The following is a 23,495-nucleotide window of genomic DNA, read 5'->3' as shown; positions in this document are numbered from 1 at the left end:
TGCCGGCTGTGTACCTGTCCGCCCCCACATCTGACATCCAAAGCCCTTGCTCTGCCCCCACCCTGCACTAGCGCCAAAGTCCCAAACCTGAGGCACGAACCATGTCTACTTTCCAATGCACTCCGTGTCTCAGCGCCTCAATTTCTACATTCCCACGCCGCACCCGTATTTTCGTTGGCCAATTGCATAATCCTCGAGTCATTCTGTGCGACTTGGCCACGATGCTTATCAGCCTTGCGAAGCCCGACTTGTGTGTTTGAGACGCCAATTGTAGACCCCATATGCAGTCTCCCTTTCCCCTGAGGCAGGTGTCTGCAGACTGGGCCGTGACTCTGCATCGTGCGCAGCGGGATAGTATGGGGGCCTTACGAAGGACTTGAGAATGGCGTCGCGCTGAGGCACTTTGGCTTGCGGTGTGCGGCGTTGATAAGATGTAAGTGAACATGATCAACTGTGTAAATAAACCGGGAGTGTAGATCTCCCTAGTCCACCATCTTTACCATTTCTTCGGGCATTGTTCCTATCTCGCTCCTCCAGTTTAGTCTCTTCGGCCCTTTTACACAATCCTTTCAATATCTTCAAACAATAAATCTCGGTCCGTGATAGCTTGGCTGGTACGGCAAGGCTCCGGTACGGGTCCAAGGAATTAGAGTACAAGAACTTGAAGATTTGCCACTCTTTAGACGGTAGTAGCAGGAGGCAGTCTTTCATTAATATGCATTTTATCAACCTCCCGCACGCATGTGCGATTCTTTTGGCGGCATGGCTGGGCCAGGGCGTTATGGCGACTGCGCCGCAGGCGCATCGTATGTTGAGGGCGGCTACGAAGCGGGCAGACTTGTACAAGAGGAGTACGAGGATCATGAAGAGATTTGATGCGGAAGTCGCGTATGTTGAAGGTATTAGTCACTCAGTTCGGTGTAAGAAGGCTTGCTAATCGAACGTCAGAGGAGAACGGATGGAGAGGAGTACAGACCTTTGCGTCGCAAGTCAAGGTCAATTCGCACAAGCCAGTCTTGAACTTGGAGGAAGTAGAACATCATCTACGAGGTGTACAATGTGGGCAAGGAAAGATGCATCTGAGTTTCGTGGACGCCGTCTCGGCACGGGACGCATTCTTCTCCTGCCGCGGAGATGATGGCGGCCTGATCATCACTTCGCACGATAGCTGCAATACCGAGGGTGAACGTGCGGTCTATAGGTATGCTGAACTATTGCTCGCGCCACTATATCATGCTAACAAAACCAGTGTGAACGACGTCTCCTTCAGTGAAGACGGCAAGTCGCTCGACCTCTCAGTCACCGAAGCCTCATGGCAAGACGCATTCGACAAGTTCGACATCTCCTTCGGTCACAGTACCGAAGATCACCTGTTCCGCCGCCACTCCGACTTTGCAAAGATCAGAAAGCGACAAGACAGATTCAGAGTCGCCATTCCCGAAGATACACCAGACAACGTCAACACGGGCACTTTTGACCTCAAGTCAGAGCTCATCGACTTTCCTTTCCCATTCGAGAGCTTCCTCGCTGGTCTGGGAAACATCAGCCCGGTCCCCATCCCTCAACTTCCCATTGAGATTGGTTGCAAGAACTGCTCGACACGCGGACAAATCATTCTCTCGCAAGGTGCTATCCAGATTGATGCAAGTCAGATCGACCTTATCCCAGACTTCCTGGAAGGTGGTGATGACGGAAAGGAAATTTCCAACCTCATTACTGGTGGTTTCGTTGAACTAGCAGCCGTAGGTGTCGGAGCACGCGTCGAGCTGTTCGCTCGACCGAAAGCATCAGGAGCTTTTGAGATTGCTCTATTCGCGCTGCCCGTGCTGGGTTTCGTCATCCCTGGTATCGGAAAGGCGGGTGCTGTCTTCGAGCCGAGACTTGCTGCAGACTTCAGCATCGGTGGTGGGTTCGAAATCACCTATGGTGTCGATATTGCTGTACGTTTGCTCCGTCCTTCAACTCCATGCGCAAGCTAATATGAACAGATTCCCGACAACTCTGTTGCCCGCCTCGAGCTCACCGATCTTGGTAGCAGTGGCGTTACTGGCTTCCAGGATACCACGCTCACCGCACTTCCTTTCAATGTAGATATTGCGGATATTGACATCCAGCTTGGTCTTGCCTTCGTGCCCACGATTCCAGTTGGCTTTGAATTCTTCAACACACTGACAGCCGAAGTCACCTTGTCGATGAATCTTCCTCGTCTGGACGCTAAGCTCTCCACCAACGCGGCTGCCAACTGTGGAGGTAGGAGTAACAGCACACTGCCCGATCAGCTGTCTCCTAACATCCCAACACCCGACACAGGAGATATCATCGCTCTCGGACCTCTCGCCCTCGTGGAAGCAAATGTCACCATTACCATTGACGCAGGCTTCACTTTGGAGATTCCCCTCCTCCCACCACCTTTCAGGGACGTAAACCTCAACGCCAACCTCTTCACGCAAGTATTCCCGCTCGTTACAGAATGCGTCGATGCGACGAAGCCCCCTAAGCCGACAGTACCAAGACTCGGCGCAAACCACACGGCACCAGTAAACACCATGTCCCTCGGCACCAACAATACTGTCTACGTTAGTCCGATGAGACCCACGGCAATGTTGCAGTGGAATGCGACCAAGACAGCTATGATGCCTGGCCACCCAATGGCACCAACCCACGTCGTGGCATCCAGCCCCATCATGGCTCCAAGTCACGCTGCAGTACCCAGCCAAGCCGCAGCATCCAGCCACGTCCTCGCGGCACCCTACTACCCTGTGGTAACAGGCCCACCCGCAGCCCCATACCCGATACCCCAAGACTCTCCTAAGCACAATTCCTCGGCGCTACTCGCACATGTGTCGTCAGAGCCTTGCTCCAACACATCCATGGCAGTTGGAACAGCGTCAGCACCGTTCGCGCTCTCGCCGACATCGACGGTGGTCATATCAACTGGGGTCATCAACCGTAGTAGTGGAGCTGCGCTTGAACAGAATGCAGCTCCGGTGTTCACTGGTGCTGCTATGCGCGGCGTTGAAGCATCGGTGCGGTGGGGGTGGCAGATTTGCGTGATTGGGTTTGGCGTGGGTGTTGGTGCTGTGATGCTGTGAGCATTGTAATGTAATTGTAACATCTCTTATGTCCTAATTCTTTTAGATGTAGAATTAACACGTTTGGCTTTTCTAGAAGGAATCTGTTGCACACTGGAAATGTCGACGGAAGCACTATTGTATGATATCATGCCGCAATGTAACGGCTCGGCTTAATGAGATGTTAGGTGTTTTGACGCATGTATTTCATGCTATCCATATTCTCGTAAGAGCTGTGTCCCAAGGGAATAACCAACATTTGTCCTCGCTGCCTACACTGACCAGCCGACTCTGGCCGATATTGCCGCACTCCATCGGAAGCATCTGTTAAAAATCAATACAGCTTGAATCAGAGGAGGTCAACGACTTACTGACCAGTAATCATGCCTCACAATACACCACAATGCGCCAATCAACCTTCCTTATCGACAGTGACCGAGTCCATCTCCTCACCCAGCGCACGGGACCCTATACCCAGATCCTTGCATGACCTTCCAAAGTATTAATCCGAGAAAGATACAATGTAGGAAGAACAACGTACTCGCACGCTCCACACATCTTGGGGTTCTCCCGGCACTGAGCTACCCAGCAATCATGCGGGGATTTTGCTGGATTGTCTTTTGCACCCTTATTCGTTAGACAGATGTCACTCCCAGGGGGCTTGCTTGGCTTACTCTCGTGCAGGTGACGACCTCGGCAGCGCAGATGCGACAGAGGGATTTGGCGCGGACTTTGGGGCTTGCCGCTGTGTCCACTACATTGAGCTTGGTGAGGGCGGCAGTCGTGACACTGACTATCAACAGGACGTTGAAGAGGATAATGAGGTCCTTGAAGAAGTGCATGTTGTGGTGATTGTGGATTTACTCGTGACAGCGTACGGTGGAATGTGTGAGTTGTAGGACAGGGACAGGCAAATGAAATAAGTACACTCCTACCATTGTCATCGTTTGGGGAGGTCACATTACAGACCAAGCACGAGCATAGATACTCTTCAATGTGACTCAACGAACGCGCGAAGCAGTCACGGCAAGCTTGGGCATGTGTAAATGTGACAACGCGTTACTGCTTCGACGCTTGCATGGTGGGATGCAGAAGAAAACGTGGCGCAATGTACCTCGTTCTGAATTTATTGAAAATATACATAAGCATTTTACAGCTCGCCGTCCTTGCGCAGGGTCTCGTTACCCCATGGCTCGCCAGTCAAACAGGTCAATCCACCAGCTGGCTCGCAGCTCTTCCTTCCGCTCAATGGTCCGGGTGATGGTATCTTCAGGTTACCAGCCTCGATGGATCGTCCCTGCCTGTTGATCGCGTCCTCGCCAGCGGAGTTCGGCGAAGCATTGTTGCCCTTGGTGTTGAGGCCATCTGCTCCGCCCAAGTTAGCACCCGTAGCTTCGGAAGCGTGCCTCAGAGCCTTGAGAAGAGACACAGTTGATTCGTAGGTCAGGTCCTCGTAGTAGTCGTCGTTGATCTGGACCATGGGTGCGTTTGCGCATGCGCCGAGGCACTCGACTTCAGTCATGGTGAACAGGCCGTCCTTGGTGGTCTGGCCATGGTGGATGCCAAGAGTGTCCTCGCAGGCCTTCATGACGGCGTCGCTGTCGCGGAGCATGCAGGGCGTCTAGAAAAGTCAGCCAGCGTCACGACTAATAGTGGATTTTGGAACGTACCGTTGTGCAGATCTGAACGTGGAACTTGCCCGTCGGATTCCGGTTGTACATGGTGTAGAAGGTGGCGACCTCGTAGACACGCATTGGGGGCATCTCGAGTATCCGCGCGACCTCGTTCATGACGCTGATGCTGGTGAAGCCGTGCTGGCGCTGGCCAAGATCGAGGAGCGGCATGACGGCGGCCTTCTTGTACTGGGACGGGTACCGGGAGACAATCTCCTTGATGAGCTCCTTGTTCTGCGCAGTGAACTCGAAGGGGATATTCGCATTGTTCTCGGGTGTATCGCGGTGCTGCAGGCTGTGTTAGTATGGCAATTGGCTGAAGAAACATGCGGCGAAGTGGTGCATACCACATTGAGCGAGTCGCTACGCGCAGGCCGCGATACACTGAAGGCCCGCCATTGAGCCCTCTGGAACTGGCGCGAGGCCCGCGGGGCGCTCCTGAACATAAACGGTACCAGTTTGGAGGCCATGGTGCTGGTGGTGGTGGTGCTGCTGCTGCCGACTGAGGCGATGGCGTAGATGGAAGATGTCAACGATGAGCTCGCCCGAACGCCAAGCACCAAAATCCCGGCCAATCAGAGCGGGCCGGTATCACATCTCACAAAACGCGACTTCACGATCTGTCCAAAGCAGCGTCTTCCCTACCACTCCTCACATGATCAAGATTCCTCAACCAGTGCGCCCAGAGTAGCCAATGTTGATGCTGCAATTTTGCATTTCTCATGGCGCGCAGTTTCAGATGTAAATAGTCTTCGCGGTTCCTATAGGTTCGAGACTCATGCAGGACCACACCGCTACTTCGCCTCGTTAAATCCTGGTCTGCAGTTTGACAACTAAAACTTCCACACATGTCCCAACACTAGAGCGACGACTACACCCGACCGTTGGCTTGGGCATCGATGTCAGCTTACACTCTTTTGATGCTATGAGTTGGCATTTAAAGCGGTCCATGTGGGCCGCCACACTGGAGAGATACCCGTCCAGTTTTAAAAACTCCCCCGATGATAGAGAGCGATCTTCGTCCTTGTCAAGGAGGCCAACCCGGCCGTTCCTTAGACGTCCTTCAACCAATGGCGTCACGTTATCAACAGTTTCTGGGGCTACAGTCTCCAATCTTGCCGTTTTCCCCATTCCCGAAGTTCCCAGAGTGACACGCACGCGATCACGCTCGAGTGAAGCTCTGATTCCATGGAGCCGGCCACGTCGGCACAGCTTCTCCGAGTCACTCGCGCCTGGCATACACGCACGGCATCAAGCCCTGCCTTTATTCACAACCAGTCGTGGACATCAACGTGGCGTGGGGATAAGTAACAGCCTCATTGCTATGGATGTTCCAGACCTATCGCTGCGCAATACCTTCTCTCCACAACTCTTACTTAAGGACTCGCCAAAACCGCTGTTACTCAAAGACTCACCAAACACACCGACCTGTGCAATGTGCAAATACACAATCTACACCCTGGACTGTGGCCATGCAGCTGAAGACCATGTCGATTCAAAGGACTGCCCTTACTTCCAGAAGACCGACGTAGCCTGCGACCGCGACAATCCTGCAAACCGCAACCGCGTCAGCATCAAATCCGAGGATCGAAATGGCCTCTGTAACAATTGTCGCCGCCGTCAACGCGAGATCGATGAGTTGAAGGCTATCAGCCGAGATCAAGAGCGGGAGAAACAGCAAAAGTTGGCAGAGGCCGAGGAGGCGAGAAAAGCATCCAAAGCACATGAAGAGAGATTCCTCAAAGATGCGGCTGAGGAGTACGCGAGGATACAGCGTGAACAAGAGCAAAAAGATATCGAGCTCGCGCTGCAGCAGTCAAGAGAGGCCGCCAAGGCCGCTGAGGCTGCCAGGCTGAAGCAGGAACAAGAAGATCTAGCGAGAGCGCTCAGAGAGTCACAACAGAACGTTACTCTCGAGAAGAAGGCAAGTCATTAACCACGTGACGGCTGTATGCTTTTGCTAACTCCCATCCCTAGACCCCAACACAATTACCTTCGCCACCCGCCACACCCGTTCGCACGGCCAGACCACGACCTGCCGAAAAGCCAGCAGCCCCTGTTGACTTCAGTAAGCCAGCTGGTCAGCAGTCGGGCTCCATCGGTCATTACACCATAGGGGGTCGACGTGCGCCAATCCATGATTCTCAGAAAGAGAAAGCCACTTATTTCGAAATGAGCTCACCCGCCACACCTCAGACACCTGCAGCACCTGTTGCCCGTCTAGGCGGTGGAATCCAACCCAGCTCCCCAAGTCCACGTCAAATGCCCTCGATGCAAGCCTCGCCCATGCCTGGCGGTGATTTCAGGGCTGGTCTTCGACGAACTGCCGGTCCTCGAAAATCTCTGCCTGCACAGGTAGTGGTCGACGATGGCTCGGAGCTGCAAGCTCATCTGGCAAGGCGGCGAACGATGGAGAAGGTTTCTGTTGAGGACATGATGGCTGCTTATTCAATCACTCCGTCCGAGTCTGTATCGAATAGACAGTCGCGCGCGAGTAGTCCCACAGGTTCCAATGTCAGTAGGGTCAGTCGAGTAAGTGCTCCTCGTAACGACAGCGTCTACGGAGACGTTGAGCTACCGAGTGCCTTGGATGAGCAGCGGAGAAAGGGTTGGAGGAAAGATTAAGATTGGTTCTACATTCTTAGCAAGATTGGACGTGTTTGAATAGCTTTGTATAATTTCCCTCAGCCATATATGTATAATGTAGCGACGATTCTGAATGTCATGATGTTAAATCTGGCCTGTTCCTCCATCCCGTCTCCAGTGCAGTGATGAGCTATCGTTGGCGGTACGCACTATAAGACGTTGTACTCGCGTCCTACATATTGCGCAGCATAGCGAGCATCATCGTCATTCGATGTCCCCAAATGCTTTTCCTTGCAGTGTTTGAGGCTTTGGCACTGTTCACGTGTTATTGAAATCCATTGAAGACTTTACTGACATACCATGTGATCGTCGTACTCGGCATACTTGAATAGGGCAGCAGATTTCTTTGTGAAATCGTGATGCAAGGGTTCGATATTTGCCCTTGAACCTCCGGACATTACTGGCGGCGTACCTGCATGGTGATCAGAATAGAACATGCTGGCAGCAGGTGATCCAACTGACGATTTCACGGTAGCTTTGATCTTCTCTGCTGTGACAATGCCTCGAACCAGTTTCGCAGAGACGATATGGTCTGCATGATCGGACGATGCTGAGTGCGCATCCGAGAACTTGGCTTGGGTGATTGAGTATAGTGGATAACTTTGGGCTTCCTTTCGTGTAGATATGAATGCAATGAGTTCTTTTATGTCTCTCAGTGTGTATGTCGCATTGCCGTCAGTTGCAGTGATGCTGTCGATCTCCTTGTAGTACAGCTTGCTGAGTGACGCTCCCCTGGTTGCGACATAGCCACGACCAGAAGGTGCGCAGTCCGGAAGCCTGAGATAGATGATCTGGATATTGCGCATACCTTCGAGTGACCACGAGTGCAGCTCATTGATACCAAACCCCGGACCATTGTCTCTTGCATAGCTGGATTGTCGACACGCAAGTTTGCCATGAGCGCATACGATTCCTGGATGCCGCGTTCGAGTGATCGGGAGAGATTTCCATCGCTGCCACGGTTGCCGGATGTCAGTTACGATGAGTAGTGACGCGCTTGAAGACCAATATATGTCATGAAGTAGACTAGGGTTCTGGTACAGCAGTCCGTCGGCTGGGTGAGCGTTGAAGTACATAGCACCACTGTAAGTGTCAGCATATACATTTCGAGGAAGTGCGAGTGATATACCCGGTGCAGCTGAAAGGCTTCTCATGCGAACTGGCGTGTGCGAAAAGTGCAGTCACAAACAGGAAGCAGAAGTAGAACGAGGTGAAGAACGATTGCAAAATCATCTTAAGTGGTGGGACTACGCAAAGCGAGTGATTGTGAAGGGCGGTGTGAGGTATGTAGGCTGGAGTGAAGGGCTACGAGATGATGATGGTAACAGGTCAAGGATGTTTGGGCAAGAGCAGACACGAGGCAAACCAAGAAAGAACACTTCACATTCCCCACGACTGCACATGGGAGTTTTGTTCACTCCGTTTGACGACATTAATTACCCCAAGAACACGCATGCGTCTGCACTTGACGTGTCATAGCGCAAGAGCAGCTCTGCATACCGTCGCGCTGGTAGAAGTGATGTGTAAGGATTGTTGAAGTATGAAAGTTAAGTAACAAGTGTATTAATAAGTTCTAAGGGATCTTAGGGCTATATAGGAATATACTAGGGCCTAATTAGGCAGCAAATAAATACTACTAGCGCTACTTCTCTATCTTATAGCGTAGTAAGTGCTAAGAGAGAGTACTTTCTAATAGTTTCTTCTAACTATAAGCAGTAACTAAATATGCTAGCTCTTTATTAATAATAGTATAAAATAAATAATATAGAGAGAACTTAAGTTCTGCTTATCTGTTTAACGTTAGCGCAGATAAGTTCTTTTAACTTCTTTAGTATTAAGATATAGAAGTAACCTTAGTATAGATATCTATAAAGTTATTAGCTAATAGAATATACTAGATTTAGTAGTTCTCTTTAATAAATCTCTTATAAACGAAGTAGTAGTAAACGTTAATATATTTTAAGTAGTTACTAATTCTATAGTTCTAAATAAGAGCTAAGGCTAGCTTATTATCTACTATAAGTAAGTATAATAGATATTCTACGCTGCTAGGTTAATAGTTAGCGCTGCTAATAAGCTCCTTAATAGCTTATTATACCTATACTAAGTAGCTAGCAGCGTAAGAGGCTACTATATATTCTAACTTATAAGTAGATCTAGCTATATAGGACTAACGCTTTAAAAACTATAAAACTATTAACTAATTTATCTTTAGAATAAACTCTAAGAAAGATTTAAAGTTATTAGAATCTAAGCTAAATAATGCGTTAGTATATATAATAAAGCTTATCTTTTACGTAAAGAGTCTATAGACTAGTAGAGAACTAAGCTAGATATCTAAGTTATAAGTTACTTAGATATACTAAAGAGTTTAGTAAGCTAGCTTTAGATATAGATCTAAAGAGTTTAAGTTATATAAATCTAATATACTAACTATATATAATAAGTCTAGCTAGCTAATAATAGCAAGAAAACTAATAGATCTAATAATTAATTAGTATAGCTTCTATTATTCTAGATTAATAGAATCTATACTAAGAGATTAATAAGAAAATAAGTTTAGGTCTAGAGGTATATAATAGCTGTTACACTTCTCTATTCTATACTAGCGTAGAATAGTAGTAATATAGGTTCGTTAATATAGATAAATATAGTCTATATATTACTTAATCTCTAGGCTAAGTAGTAACCTTAGTTTATCTATATCTTAGAACTTAAAGCATATACTAGTTGCTAGCAGTATAGTATTAATAGCTCTTATAGTGCTAGCTATTAATATATTATTAATATAGATACCTAAGATAAGATTATTAAATATAAAGACGTATAGATTAAAACTAGCTTAAGTAAAGTCTTATTCTTTTAGCTATTTAGATAGTATTATATACTATTTATATTCTAACTATTTTAGGCTATAGAGCATATATTAGATGCAGATAATAGTAGTACTATTAGTAAGAATTTCTAGCATAGGCTAGCTATAGATAGTATACTTTAGTACGCTATTTAGATAAGCTATATTAAAGTCTACTTAATATATATTCTATTCTTAAGTAAGAGTAGTAATAATTATAAGGCGTAGGCTATTATATTATACTACTAGTAAGTAGATATTATTATAGTTAATACTAGAGTATTAAGAGAAGCTTTATGCTATAAGTTAAGCCTTTTACTTAATAACTTTCTCTTATTTATTATATTTAATATTAAAGACTTAGTATAAGCTTATAAGTAAATAGCGCAGAAGCAAGTTATAGATAACTTTCTATATACTATTATTAATATATGCTTAGATTTCCTATTTAATAAGTAGTATCTAAAGTAATATATTAGTAGTACTAGTAGCTTCTATAAAGATACGCAGAATCTCTATATTAATATCTACTTTTATTATATAAGCATAAGCTTCTGCTATCTCTTCTTTATCTAGTGTAGATATCTAAATAGTAGATATATATTTATTCTATAGCTTTTATAATAGTTTAGAGATATAGCTAGACTAGATTATAATAGTAAGTAGCGCTATTAGCTTAGTAGTCTTAGGTTAGAATAATTAGTTCTTACTTAGTCTAATAGTGCATCTTCTAGCGCTAGTAATAGATAATAGTAGCAAAGATTATAATAATTAAGGCTAGTTTCTCTATAGATTATGCTCTATAGACTATATTAGTAGCATATTCTATAATAATATAAAGTCTAAAGGTATACCTAACTTAAGTTAGCTAGTTTAAGACCTTATTATAGTAAGCAGAGTTAGCAATATATATAGTATCTAAAAATTATTCTCTAATAGTTTATAAGTTTTAATTATAAAGCGTTAATCTTTAGATATTTAATATAGATTAGAGATAGAAATGTTATTTTCTGCTAATAGTTAGAAATATAGCATAGCTTAATATTATTAAAAAAACTAGAACTGTATATTCTAGAATTCTATAATAACGTGTCTAGATAGAATATAGACGTAGAAAGTTTTAGTATTATAACTATACTCTATAAATATGCTTTCTTCTATATAATAAAGAAGCTTAGCGCTAGCAGTATAAGCTTTAACTAGTATATAGATATATATCTTAATGCTAAAAGAATATAGATACTTAATTAATAGCTTAGCGCTATGCAGTATCTTATATAGTATATGCCTAAGCTTATTAGCTAAATAAAGTAAAATATTCTTAATAAAGATACTTATTTATACTGCTTTAGCTTAGAAAAAGAGTAAGAAATTAGAGTAAATTATAGCGCAGAATATCTATATAATAGTCTAATTCTAATATTTAGGTAAGCTGTTAAGCTTATAGTAATATAGTAGTATAGTATTATAGATAATTTCTATATGCTAAAGGTTAGATGCTATAGTAAGGTATTCTTCTCTATTATCTAACTTAAAGCGCTTAACTATAAAGACTATAATATTTACTAGACTAATTTATATGTTAAACTATATATTAGTAAATATAATAAAGTTATAGATAGCTTATAGAGCTTTAGACTTACGCTTAAGAAACTTTATTTAGAAGTATTATATACTTTAGCAGATAAAGAATATAAAGTAGCAGGCGCCTCTAAGACTTAGTTATAAAAACTTACTTAAAAGATCTAAGTAGATAACTTTAAATAGCTTAAGCACTTAATTAGAGACTAGCGTAGACTATATTAGATAGTAGCGCATAGACTTTAAAAGAGCATATATCTTATATTTAAAATTCTTAAGTTTCTTAGATATAAGTTCTCTATTCTTATAGACTTTACTAAAGTTTAAGATATTTAGGTATATAATAGAGTAGTAAAACTTCTTATATAATATAAAGTAGATAGTAGCTTATGCTATTAGTAAAGTTAGCTACGCAGTTATTTTAGTAGCATTATTATTATTTATAGAACTTAAGTAAGCGTAGAATTTACTATATGCTAATATAGTACTAGTTAGCATAGATTTACTACTTAATAAGTTATAGCATATAGCAGTATAATAAGTCTTTTTAGCTTAATATGCTAAAGCTTAGATAGTTAGCATAGTAGAATTATTAAGTTAGATTTAGATAACTCTATTAATATGCTTTGCCTATAAAGCATATATACTATTAAGTGTAAGATAAATATTATTTACCTTACTATAAAGCTTAAAACCTTTATATTAGATATATCTCTATAAGAAAAAGTAAGTACTAAAGAGCTTACTACTATAAAGAATATTAGTTAGTTCTATAATCTTAGTAGATCTATTAGATAACCTATAGCGTAACTAGACTATCTCTATTCTATTAATAAGTAACTTAATACTCTTAGTAATAGTAATAGTGCCTTACTTTAGTAATAAAGATATAAAATTATCTATATAGCTAAATATATAGTGCAAAGCGCTAGTATTAAGTAGCTAGATTAGAGATAAAGAGAATATAGAAGTTGCTAAGAGCTATTAGATAGTAGTATAAGCACTTATATTATTAAGATTACGCATATGCTTTCTATTCTTATTAATAGATATAGTCTGTATTAACTATAACTTTATTCTTAGAGAGAAATTAGTTAAGTTAATAGATACGCTAACTATTATGCAGATAGCAGAAAAGCTATAGACTTTAGTTCTACTATTATTAAGATTAGAGTTATTGCCTTTAGCATTAGCTAAGGTATTATTACTTTTATACTACTTTCTAGAATCTTTATTACTATATCTTTTAGTTATTAGCATATTCTTCTACTATTACTTCTTATATTTATAGAGCTTATTATAGTTAATATATATATATCTTATAAATATAAGATTATATTTTCTGCACTATATATATTTAGCTAGAATAGCTAGCTTTAGTAGTACGCTACTAGATAATTAGCTAGCGCGCGTAGTAGTTTATTAGGCAGTATAAATAGTTAATATATTAGTAGTATTAAAAGAGTACTTCTCTAAGATATTAAGAATCTTAAGCTTAATATCTATAAACTTAGTAATATTATAAGAACTTAAGTTATTAATAATATAGTCTATTATATCTAGTAACGTTATAAGAAAGAAAAAACTCTTAACTTTATCTAACTTAAATATTACTTTTATTATCTTTATAATAGTCTAAATAGAACTAGCGCAGCGCTTTAATATTTATATCTACTATTAGTAGAACTTATTAAGGTATAGTTATAAGTTATCTTTATTAGTATATCTTAAGTTTATTAATAACTTAAAGAGAAGAATTAATATATTACTAGTATCTTAGTTAAAGTAGCTTCTAAAGTACTTCTATATTTTAGAAGTAGTTTTGCAGAAAGTTACTAATATAGTAAGGTTATTATATACTAAGAATAAGAGCATAACTATTATCTTATTATTATTAGCTTTTTACTTATTAAATAAGCTATCTTTATTATTTATGCTAGTAGCGCTAGCAGTAGTAGTAGGCTTAGTGCGTTTACTAGATATAAGAGTCTAGAGATTAGCATATCTAAAAGCTATAGTCTACGCTAAGCGCTATTCTATATAGTTATTATTATATATAGAGAGTTTAGATAGTAAGCTTAAGTTAAGCTTAAATAAGAAGCTTAATAATATTATAATAGTAGAAATATAAAGCGTATAGGTAACGTAGTAGCTTTAAGTAATATTATATAGCTATAAAGTATAATAGCAGTTATCTTATTTTATGCAGTAATAGGCAGAATAGATATAGTGCGTATTACTAGAAAGTAGTATAGTAAAGTAATTAAAATAATAAGTAAGAGCTATTATAAGATATATATAGCGCAGCAGAATAGCTTAAGCTTATAACTTATTAAAATATAAAAGTTAAGTAATAAGTATATTAATAAGTTCTAAGAGATCTTAGGCTATATAGGAATACACTAGGCCTAATTAGGCAGCAAACAAATACCACCGGCGCCGCTCCTCTATCTCATGGCGCAGTAAGTGCTGAGAGAGGGCACCTTCCAACAAGGATAACAGTTCTAGAAAGAGCTGAAAATCAAGGACAGTGGCCATTGCGCATGCGGTAGCAGACTTACCGGAATTATTCTTACAAAAACGAAGACACTGAAGAGTTCCTCCCACTATGGGAATATAGTTATTGACTAGGGAGGACCAGGCCTTCATGCTTCATTTTCTTCTCGCGATTGTAGCCTAGGAGCGCCTACTATCAGCTTTGAAAGACGATCCTGCATGCCAAACACTATCAATACATATGTGGGCCGTGATATATTAGTTGATCTATTGCTGAACAAGGGCGCAAATGGCGAAGCTGATGCGAAGTTGCTATGAAGAGCGTATAGAGATGAGAGTTGGCGTGCAGGCTATTCCCAAGTTGGCTTAGCGGCCAGGACGGGAAATCGTCGGCTCAAATAAATTTCTTGCACTCGCTCTTCGACGACAGCGACGCAGAATCAACAACAACACAACGAACCGATGGCTGTCGACAACTCTTTGGAGGCGCTACTGGCGACACTTGTAACCTCCATTCAATCTGCGACCGAGGCCTTGCCGTCAGATGATATTTCACCGCCAAAGGAAGGCATCTCGCTGCTCGATGTTAAGAACGAACTGCTTCTGTCGTACCTCCAGAATTTGGTGTTCTTAATACTGCTCAAACTCAGAGCTCGTTCCAACAGTGCTGGCGCACCGACCGAATTGACTCTGCATCCACACGACGAAGTAGTACAGAAGTTAGTTGAGCTACGAGTGTATCTGGAAAAGGGCGTGCGACCGCTTGAAAACCGTCTAAAGTACAACATCGACAAAATTATCCGAACTGCCGATGATGCTGCTCGACGTACATCTCACTCAGTGGCCAAATCCAAGACGAGGAAAACCAAGGATCATTCAAACGCAGACTCAGATGCCAGCGATGCGGAATCTGCCGGTTCTGACCAAACCGAAGAGGACGAAGATGAGATGGCTTACGGACCAAGAGGCCCCCAAATGGCCAAGTCAAAAGCGGACGTCAAGGAGGAAAAGGCCAGGGACTCGGCAAAAGACGGCATTTACAGGCCGCCCAAGATCACCCCAATGGCTATGCCAACGACCGAAAGTCGTGAAGCAAGGCGCGAGCGAAGACCAGGAAAATCTGCCACTTTGGATGAGTTTATCGCAACCGAACTCTCTTCGGCGCCCATGGCCGAGCCAAGTATTGGAAGCACCATTGTCGATGGAGGCCGTCATACGAAGTCCGAAAAGGAGCGACGCGAAGAGAACGAGAGGCGAGAGTATGAAGAATCAAACTTCACGCGTCTGGCACCCATCAGCAAGAAGGAACAGGCTAAGAAGCGGGGTCGCGGCCAGGACGGTGGATTTGGTGGAGAGGAGTGGCGAAGCTTGGGCGCTGGCATTGACCGCATCGAGCGACTCACGCAAAAGAAGGGTGGGAAGTTGGGATCATTGGACAAGAGTAGGAAGCGACCTGTAGGCGATGGACCCCGAGGCTCAGGATCTGCGGCTGGTGATGCTTTCGAGAAACGTAGGAAGGTGGTGTCAAGATACAAGTAGCGGAAACGCTTACCTCTGTTTCGCCCGGCTACGAGGTCCGTTCTCCCCATGCATGGCGTTATGTCTGGAGTACGAACGAGGTTGTTCCCGGTCTGTCTTCTGGAGCATTGTACGCGGGTACCTGCAGCGGCGCAATGATGTCGGCACGGAAGGACAACTACAGCCACATAGTGGCGGTTATTCCCGCCCGGTCAACGTTTCAAAGAAAAGATTAGTGGACTCTGTCATTGCACAAAGGCAGCCAACCGACGTAATGAGCATGGAACCATTGAGTTGTCAGTTGAAGCAGCCAGTCCCACCAATGCAGAGTAAAGATCCAACGTAGCATTACATCATGAATGGATCAACCTAATAAGTCTGCTACAAACGCAAGTCTATCAAAGCGACCCTACGCTGGATGTAGGTGTCTTCCGTGCTTGTGTATAAGCTCGCAGCCATCTTTGGACGCAGTCACGACTCAACTCTGGGTCGCCGACCTCAAATTTCAGTCCGCAGGCAGCATAGGCCTGGCGCTAGTATACCAAGTCCCGCCTCTGCATCCTTCAAGCCATGTGACTTGGTGCAGCTGCAGCTCGCTAACCAGAATCTGGTCAGCTCATCTCCACTACCGCTAGTATGCATGATCTTTCTAGAAGCCCTTCCAAACCTCCATCCCATGTATTAAATCGCTGTCTTAAGCGCTAACTCATTCCACCCCAGACCTACCGGGTGCAGTGATTTATCAAGGGTGATAGCCCTGGAGCATGCTCGTGCGACCCTTACCCAGACCTGGGAATCTAGAGAACTGCCGAACATCGCTTCTGTTTCGTGTTGACATGCAACCTACTCGCGGTGTCGCTGAGCGTGCGATATGCTGTGTAATATTCCATTTTCAGCGCCTCCTAGCGAGTCATGATCATGCGCGCAGATACTGCACCGTTCAAGCGGCTGTGCCAATGACCCCGCAGTAATGGAGCCCGGGCTATCTGCTCTCCGGGTCGACTTGTCGCGATTTTTGTTGTCGTGTCAATGTGATGGCGCTCCTGGTGACGGCTGTCCGCGCAGTGCATCCGTGATGGCGGGGTCCACCACTTGGTCCTCGACGAGGCTTCGAAAAGATGTGATAGAAGGCGTCACGCTGCCTCATCGGTGGCGCTAAAGCATTGGCAAATGAAGGATGCGGGATGCAGCTGCTCGTCAGCGGAGGGCTGACTTGTGCCATGCAGGTATTGACGTCTATCACACAGGCACTGTTCATTGGCGAAATAGGGTAGTTTGGGAGACACGCTCACAGACAGTATTGAAAGTTTACAATGCTGTGATTTGACTCATTCCAGAAAGCATTGTAAATTATCTAGTCTTGTCACACGGGTGTATGTAGGTATTTGGCAAGATCATAAATCTCATCGTTTCACGTTCCATGGCTTCATCTCGCACCAGCGGCGCATATATAAACCTTCTCGAAAATCTCTCCGCCAACATCTCATACCAGCGCTTCTAGAGGCAGAAGTCCGAAATTTGAAACATTCTAGAAGAGTATCAGGATTCGGGACAAATACGGGTGAAGTCTGAACCTGTGGGGTGCATGACCGCTATCGGGCCTTCAGACATCATTAATATCGGATTTATATTACGTGGAGCCGCCCTTGCGCGCTTATTGCTGCAATGCCGGCGTGTGCCTCTTCAGCGTAATGTGTATGTGGAACCCGAGAACAAAATATCAAATCTAGTCAATGAATAGGTGAGGATATGGTGTGACGAGCTTACTATCCTCTATATCTAAGTCTTTGGTATCATGATCGCCTCAGTGTGGCTGTGGATCGTCACGGGACGATGTACCAGCATCGCATGGGGACGACGATCCATAAAACGTCCCGTACCGCTCGTAACGCTTCGACCAAGTACCAAAATATTGTTCTTCGCCCCATAGTTGTTCGGATATCATCGAGAGGCTCAAATGGTGTTTGGTGCAGACCACATAAGAGTAGACTCACAAGACAATCTCGTCCAATCGGCATCGCACCAACGTTCAGTCGATTTCATCGCGATCCAAGAAGAAGTGCTGTTCTGGTCCTCCCGTGGAGCTAAGCTGGAGCCAAGAGAATACATACAAGGGTACGATAAATGGCAGGATTATCCGGTTAATCCTGGTGATGTTCCCACTCTGTAAGCAAGATTGCCAACCGCGTAGTGTGCTTGGCTTGGTGGCAGAAAACAGCAAGTCTCTGCATCCTGCGTCCAGAATCTCGGTCGACGTTGTCTTGGTAAGTCACATGGCTGATCTTAGCCAGACTTCAGAGACGCTGCGATGCAGCATGATGGGGACAGGTCTGTGCGCCAACCCCAACTGTGAGGTTGACCGAGTCGCCGCTTACATTGCGTAAATGATGGCGTCTGATGTGCGCCGGAGCCGGTAGTGATCACTGGCAATTCAGGTCTGCTCGCGCGATACGCTCAGAGAGAGTTTTCAGAAGCGTTCCAGCATACTCGTTGTTGTTGGGCATCTTCCATCGCGCTCAAGCAACTGTTGCGAAAGGTTCAAAGTGGCCATGTAATCATGGTTCAAACTTCAGTCCAGCTGTGCGTAGCCACATCTGGCGCTTTCCCTCGGCCTCTCGAATTATCTCGGCCGAAAGACGCAGGCTTGGTGCGAGGTGGGCGTATCGTTCCATCTCGAGAACGACGTTGTTGATGATGTCGTCCATTGTAGATGGTGGTGGAAGCAGTTGCGACAGCGATGCTGTCATGGTTGCGCCCATTATGAGCAAAGTTTGAGAGATTATACTAGGAGATGGTTAGCTACGACACTTTTATCTGGTGAACAGACTTACGACAGAGCACCTTGGAACAGGTAAGGGAGATGTCCTGCATGATGCGCTGTTATGTATTCCAGTTGACGTACGCATGCCTCCAAGCATTTGTGGCAGTTGTCTTGCACACTGGAGTCGAGGGCCAGGGTCTCGTCTTGTAGGACAAGGAGTACGTATGGGCGGAATATAATCGTGCGGCAGGCAAAGTACCGTAGTCTTAAGACAGTCTGCACAGGATTTTGTAACGGGACCCTGTCTAGGGGGAACTGCATTGCCTGTGGCAGTCCGGCATACCACTGGTTCAGCTGATAGTCAAGCTCAACGACCAGTGGGTCTAGTTGTGCTACCGATGTGGCAGCTGGTCCCTTTGAATACGGCGTGGTCCGAATGTAGAGCATAGAGCTGACTCGGTTGAGCAATCTTCGTAGTGCAATCTCTGCAAGAAAATACCACAGCTCGTCACGGCCCACTACCTCCATTCCCAGGTCTTCAAAACCGGTTGGTAATGAGAAGCCTTCTTCGAATTGTGCAATACCCGAGTGTGGAAGATCGAGCTCGGCCAATAGGTCACTAGATGAGAATGTCAGCGCGTGTTTCCTCGTGGGTGGATTGAGCCTACCTCTCGATCATGACAGCATTCCAGTAGACACGTTTGCCCAGCTCCTCTTCCGCTGGAGATACCCTTCCAGGTGCACTCAGCAGCAATTGTAATTTCATGCTGGCGCCTGATAACACGTTCCATGCTTCTACTGGTCGCACTAGATAGACCAAGTATGCCGCGGCCAAGATTTGACACTGCGCTGCAACCATATTGTTCCTCGTCATCACAGTAGGCAGAAGCGACCATGCAGCAGCGAAGTATGCTAGGCCTGGAGGCTCTTTCTCGGGGTTTTGCTGTGTTATGCTTCCGGTACTACCAGCATGTCCAAGGGCCAACACCAGCAGAACAATGCAGCTTTCGGGCCCGTCACGAAATCCATGCGCCAGCGCGGTTTGGTAATGATTGCTCCATGTATACGGATTAACGCATGCATAGAAAACGTTCACTCTTTCAAAGTACGCTTGGACATAGGTCCCCGTGTTCGACAGATCGAGACCTCGCGAGCTGCTAAAACTAACAGGTTCCCGCGTCATTTCTAGCTGGAGAAGGATCTTCGCATCGTATTGACGAGACACCAATTCCCGAATCATCGGCGAGGCGAGCAGATTCAAGGCCGCGGTGTTGTGCGTCTTCGGCATCGTGGAGATGTTCGAGGGATGGTTAGTCCACGTGCCGATGCCGTTGATGGGCTGGACCATGCCCAAGTGGGGAATAGTGCCGGAGCTTCGCGCCAGGAAATCCTCGCTCGTGGTGTTGCTTACAGCCGGCGAATGCGAGGACAGGGAAAATCCACTCGTGATGCTTGTTTGCAAGAGGCCCTCGATGCGGTTAAGATGCTCCAGAATCAACTTGTCGCCTGCATCCAGTTTGATGCCTGGCTCACGGTAGATGCATTCTGCGTTCAGCTCTGTGCAAAGCCTGCACTTCGGCCTTGAACCGTCACAACGCGACTTCCTCGATCGACATATCTCGCACTAGAAGCTGTCAGGACATGGCTGTGGGAGATCACTGCCCAAAGAAGGAGCTTACAGCTATGGTCGCGCGTCGCCGCGGATAGTCTATCGTGTCGGTGCTTGGCCTCTTTTTCGTCGACGGGCGTGGTTCTGAGTGAGTGCCATTGGCACCGTTGCTTGTTGGTGCTGTGCCGTTCGATTGTGCAGGTGGGGTAAGATCACTCGACATCTCACGATCCGTGCCCGAGGATTGAGACATGTTGCGGGGTCGTTTCTTGAACGGATTGGTCAAGCCGCCGCGAGGAGAGAAGAGGCCATTCGGCGATTCAAGAAGATGGGGAGATCTGAGTGCAGACTTGAGCATGAAATTGCCTGCGTCCGGCAAAGTGGAAAGATTAAGGCAGAAAGAGTCTCGCGGGAACTGTCCATTGGTGGTTGCCGCTGACACGGGACTAACTTCTGGAGAAGGCCGTAATGCCCGCCATGATTGGTGGACAGATAGAAAGCAGCCAGGGCACGCTGCACTCGAACTTTGCGGCGTGTGCAGTGGTGCAGCCACGATATCGACGCGATGTTGGTTATGTAGAGGCAGCGAAAGGTGTAGACTCAGGCGTCGCAGGGTAGAGGAAGATGAGCTCACCAGGCGACGGGGACACTAGCATCGAATATATCGCGCCCACAATGTCGCCTCCCTTAGCTCCACGAAGTCCTCACATCGCGTTTGCGAGATGAAGGATGCGAATGCGGGGATGGCATGGGGCTTGAAGCACTCCACACTGCCTCCAGACAATTAAAAAAGGCGCCAGATGCGGGCTACAGGGGTCTCGAGTGGATGGTCGACAAGGTCGCCAGGTTCGTGACTCTGACGACGCCTTCGCGTACCCGTCAGCAAATTGCCTCCAATCCTACGTATGGAACAGCTGGGGGCAACTTTGACGGCCTATTACGGCGGCGGCAGCATCCAGAGACCGATAGTGCGTGGAGAGTTGATCTGCTTACAGAACAACACGCAGCAGGCACGAGCTCTGGGATTTGGAAATGATCAAATACTTAGGAGCAACACGGCAAGTCCGTCAGGATAGCGCGGCAGTGGATTCGACTACCTGCCACTTGCATACATTCGAGCCGCACGTAACAGGCTAAAATCAGCCAAAATGCCAGCAACAACGATACGGTCATCTCCATGGTGCGAAGGGTCCAGCGTCAGGAGCGTTCAGCGTACGGCGGTAGTGGACCTGCATCGACGGTATCTTCTGACAATTGACAATGCGTCAGTGAAGCACCGACAGCGTGTATATATATTGCGGCCAAGCTGTGGAGCGACCGATGTATTTTATGATTGGCGGTTGCTCACGTCCTCGCCGCGGGTCATATCAACTGCAGGGGTTTCCCCTGTCATAGAAGGTTGATGGAAGCAAGAAAGAATGGGGTGCGGTTGCAGTCCTGGCAGCCAATCATAGCTGTAGCCGGATTGGTGGTTGGATTGAGCGCCATGCAGTCTGGCTGCATCGAACGTGCTTGGTGTGGGAACACTGGATGATGCGCATCGTGGCACATGTCGGGTATTCACCGCTTATCGTTTTGATCGTATTCTGAGTCGGCTGATCTCAACCAGAGCATGGCCAAACTAATGTCTAGCTGTGTTTTGCATCTAAGGCAGGCTCAATAGGACCACGGAACTCCGGCGAAGCATCAGGTGGCTTCCTCAGCATTGAAATTGTGCGAGACCCTTAGATCTACATCGCAAGCCACTTGGCCCGAATCACGCATCGCACCAAAGTATTTGGCTCGTCTTCGACCTTGCCGGGTGGTTGCAGATCGCAACGGATCCAGCCTCGTTGCGCGAACAGTGTCTCGCTACCGCAAATAACCGGTGGAAACATCACTCTGACTATAATATCTTGGTGTTTCTAAGTCAGCAGAGCTCCGGCATTTGAGCAGCGACGCGAGTGCTGCAGAGTTCGCATTTCCATTCGGGTGAAGCCTGTTGACAAGAGCAATTCAGCCGGTTGGTGATCGTGGAGGATTAGGAGTACACAGTACAGCTGCGACGCTCGCACCGTATCCAGGTAGTATCGATACGTTGGGATTGTGGTTGGTTGCGACAATGCCTTGGACCGATGCTCAGGTAGAATCATGTCTGGGATATTACAATGAGACGTGAGGGCGAGCGTGTTCGCAATGAAAGTATATTGCTTGTAGCAGCACATGACAGCTGTATCGGTGGCGCAGCAGATACATGTTTGAGAGCGTCCGGGTGCCTGCACTAAATGTCGCTGAATAGGATCGGGAAACAGCCTGAAGAAGGACACGTATAATCGTAGCTTCGATATTCGTTTGTTTACCTATGACGTCTCTTGTTACACGCAGGTACAAACTGCTCGGCAAGAACACTAGTAATAGCTACCAAACGTGAGACAAAGCTTGCGATCTGTAACAACTGTGAGCGCGGAACGGATATTCAACTTCCGGATTCGCATCATCGCTGACGCTGCAATATCATCTTTCGACGGAATTTTAATGAAGCCTGAAGCGTTGGAGGCTATAGCCGGACGAACAATGAGGCCAAGCGCACTCGAGGCTGCCACAACTCCACATTCCAGTGCCGACACAGCGCAACTTGACGGGGCTCCTTCGAAAACAGAGACTGTCAGTGAGCACGCAGGCCTCTCTGATCCTACTAACACTTTACAGTCAGAGGGACCAGGAGAACCTACGAATACACCCAAGCAGGCGTCAACTCCCTTTGGACAGAGAACTGACGGTATACACTCCGCAGCGGAAGTCGTTGAAGAGGTAGTCCATGGCGTGAAGACGGTCTTTGATGGAGCGATTGCATGGGCCGAGAAGAAGGCGGATCAACTGAGCTCGGGATCAGACAGTACAGGACCATACACATCTCCAGCCACGTGCGCACCATCTGATCTTGATCCCATCGCGAGTGGAGTCTTGCCGGCTATGCTTGTACAGGAGAAAGTTGACCAAGAAAGACCTACACAGAAGCACACCGGTAATGATGAGAGAAATCGAGACGAGAAGGAGTGTGGCGACGATAGTGAAAAGGAGAACCGCGAGAGGAAGCGCTGAGGTTAGAGAGTGCGACTTGACAGGTCAAGCCTTGAGGGCATTGAGCGGCCAGTCTGCTAAAGGAGACACACATGGCCGCAACGAGCATTTCACCTAGCTTTGAATTCCTTACCGAAGACAAACTGCTAAGAGTAGTATCATAATTGTGAAGAAAGTTGAAACTACCAGTGGTCGCACATGACGAGGGTGCCGTCGGATCCGCACT

The 23,495-nt window shown here is 46.0% G+C and overlaps 9 protein-coding genes across 9 annotated transcripts; 5 read left to right on the top strand and 4 right to left on the bottom strand.

Annotated features, from left to right (window-relative positions):
• Positions 1-1,073: 1,073 nt before the first annotated feature.
• Positions 1,074-3,092, top strand: SNOG_03115 (hypothetical protein; the record flags this gene model as incomplete). The annotated part of the gene is made up of 3 exons (XM_001793647.1): positions 1,074-1,201; positions 1,250-1,940; positions 1,989-3,092. 3 exons carry the CDS (start codon positions 1,074-1,076, stop codon positions 3,090-3,092), a joined length of 1,923 nt encoding a protein of 640 aa, XP_001793699.1.
• Positions 3,093-3,483: 391 nt separating this feature from the next.
• Positions 3,484-3,913, bottom strand: SNOG_03114 (hypothetical protein; the record flags this gene model as incomplete). The annotated part of the gene is made up of 3 exons (XM_001793646.1): positions 3,484-3,562; positions 3,613-3,647; positions 3,746-3,913. 3 exons carry the CDS (start codon positions 3,911-3,913, stop codon positions 3,484-3,486), a joined length of 282 nt encoding a protein of 93 aa, XP_001793698.1.
• Positions 3,914-4,160: 247 nt separating this feature from the next.
• On the bottom strand, positions 4,161-5,214 carry SNOG_03113 (hypothetical protein; the record flags this gene model as incomplete). Its single annotated transcript, XM_001793645.1, has 3 exons — positions 4,161-4,692; positions 4,742-5,032; positions 5,092-5,214. 3 exons carry the CDS (start codon positions 5,212-5,214, stop codon positions 4,222-4,224), a joined length of 885 nt encoding a protein of 294 aa, XP_001793697.1. The 3' UTR covers positions 4,161-4,221.
• A 965-nt stretch (positions 5,215-6,179) lies between these two features.
• On the top strand, positions 6,180-7,482 carry SNOG_03112 (hypothetical protein; the record flags this gene model as incomplete). The annotated part of the gene is made up of 1 exon (XM_001793644.1): positions 6,180-7,482. One exon carries the CDS (start codon positions 6,180-6,182, stop codon positions 6,678-6,680), a length of 501 nt encoding a protein of 166 aa, XP_001793696.1. The 3' UTR covers positions 6,681-7,482.
• A 57-nt stretch (positions 7,483-7,539) lies between these two features.
• Positions 7,540-8,623, bottom strand: SNOG_03111 (hypothetical protein; the record flags this gene model as incomplete). The annotated part of the gene is made up of 3 exons (XM_001793643.1): positions 7,540-7,644; positions 7,690-8,260; positions 8,520-8,623. 3 exons carry the CDS (start codon positions 8,621-8,623, stop codon positions 7,540-7,542), a joined length of 780 nt encoding a protein of 259 aa, XP_001793695.1.
• Positions 8,624-14,783: 6,160 nt separating this feature from the next.
• SNOG_03110 (hypothetical protein) lies at positions 14,784-15,860 on the top strand (the record flags this gene model as incomplete). Its single annotated transcript, XM_001793642.1, has 1 exon — positions 14,784-15,860. One exon carries the CDS (start codon positions 14,784-14,786, stop codon positions 15,858-15,860), a length of 1,077 nt encoding a protein of 358 aa, XP_001793694.1.
• Positions 15,861-17,796: 1,936 nt separating this feature from the next.
• Positions 17,797-18,223, top strand: SNOG_03109 (hypothetical protein; the record flags this gene model as incomplete). The annotated part of the gene is made up of 3 exons (XM_001793641.1): positions 17,797-18,005; positions 18,031-18,103; positions 18,131-18,223. 3 exons carry the CDS (start codon positions 17,797-17,799, stop codon positions 18,221-18,223), a joined length of 375 nt encoding a protein of 124 aa, XP_001793693.1.
• Positions 18,224-18,394: 171 nt separating this feature from the next.
• SNOG_03108 (hypothetical protein) lies at positions 18,395-20,462 on the bottom strand (the record flags this gene model as incomplete). Its single annotated transcript, XM_001793640.1, has 5 exons — positions 18,395-18,579; positions 18,671-18,716; positions 18,742-19,219; positions 19,269-20,173; positions 20,280-20,462. The coding sequence occupies 5 exons, from the start codon at positions 20,460-20,462 to the stop codon at positions 18,395-18,397; spliced, it is 1,797 nt and encodes a 598-aa protein (XP_001793692.1).
• A 2,300-nt stretch (positions 20,463-22,762) lies between these two features.
• On the top strand, positions 22,763-23,290 carry SNOG_03107 (hypothetical protein; the record flags this gene model as incomplete). The annotated part of the gene is made up of 2 exons (XM_001793639.1): positions 22,763-22,852; positions 22,898-23,290. The coding sequence occupies 2 exons, from the start codon at positions 22,763-22,765 to the stop codon at positions 23,288-23,290; spliced, it is 483 nt and encodes a 160-aa protein (XP_001793691.1).
• Between the last annotated feature and the right edge of the window lie 205 nt (positions 23,291-23,495).

Source organism: Parastagonospora nodorum (assembly GCF_000146915.1).
Source record: "Parastagonospora nodorum SN15 chromosome Unknown scaffold_4, whole genome shotgun sequence".
Lineage (NCBI taxonomy): Eukaryota > Fungi > Ascomycota > Dothideomycetes > Pleosporales > Phaeosphaeriaceae > Parastagonospora > Parastagonospora nodorum.
The sequence above is the reverse complement of the archived record's forward strand: the minus strand, read 5'-3'. Positions and strand labels throughout refer to the sequence as shown.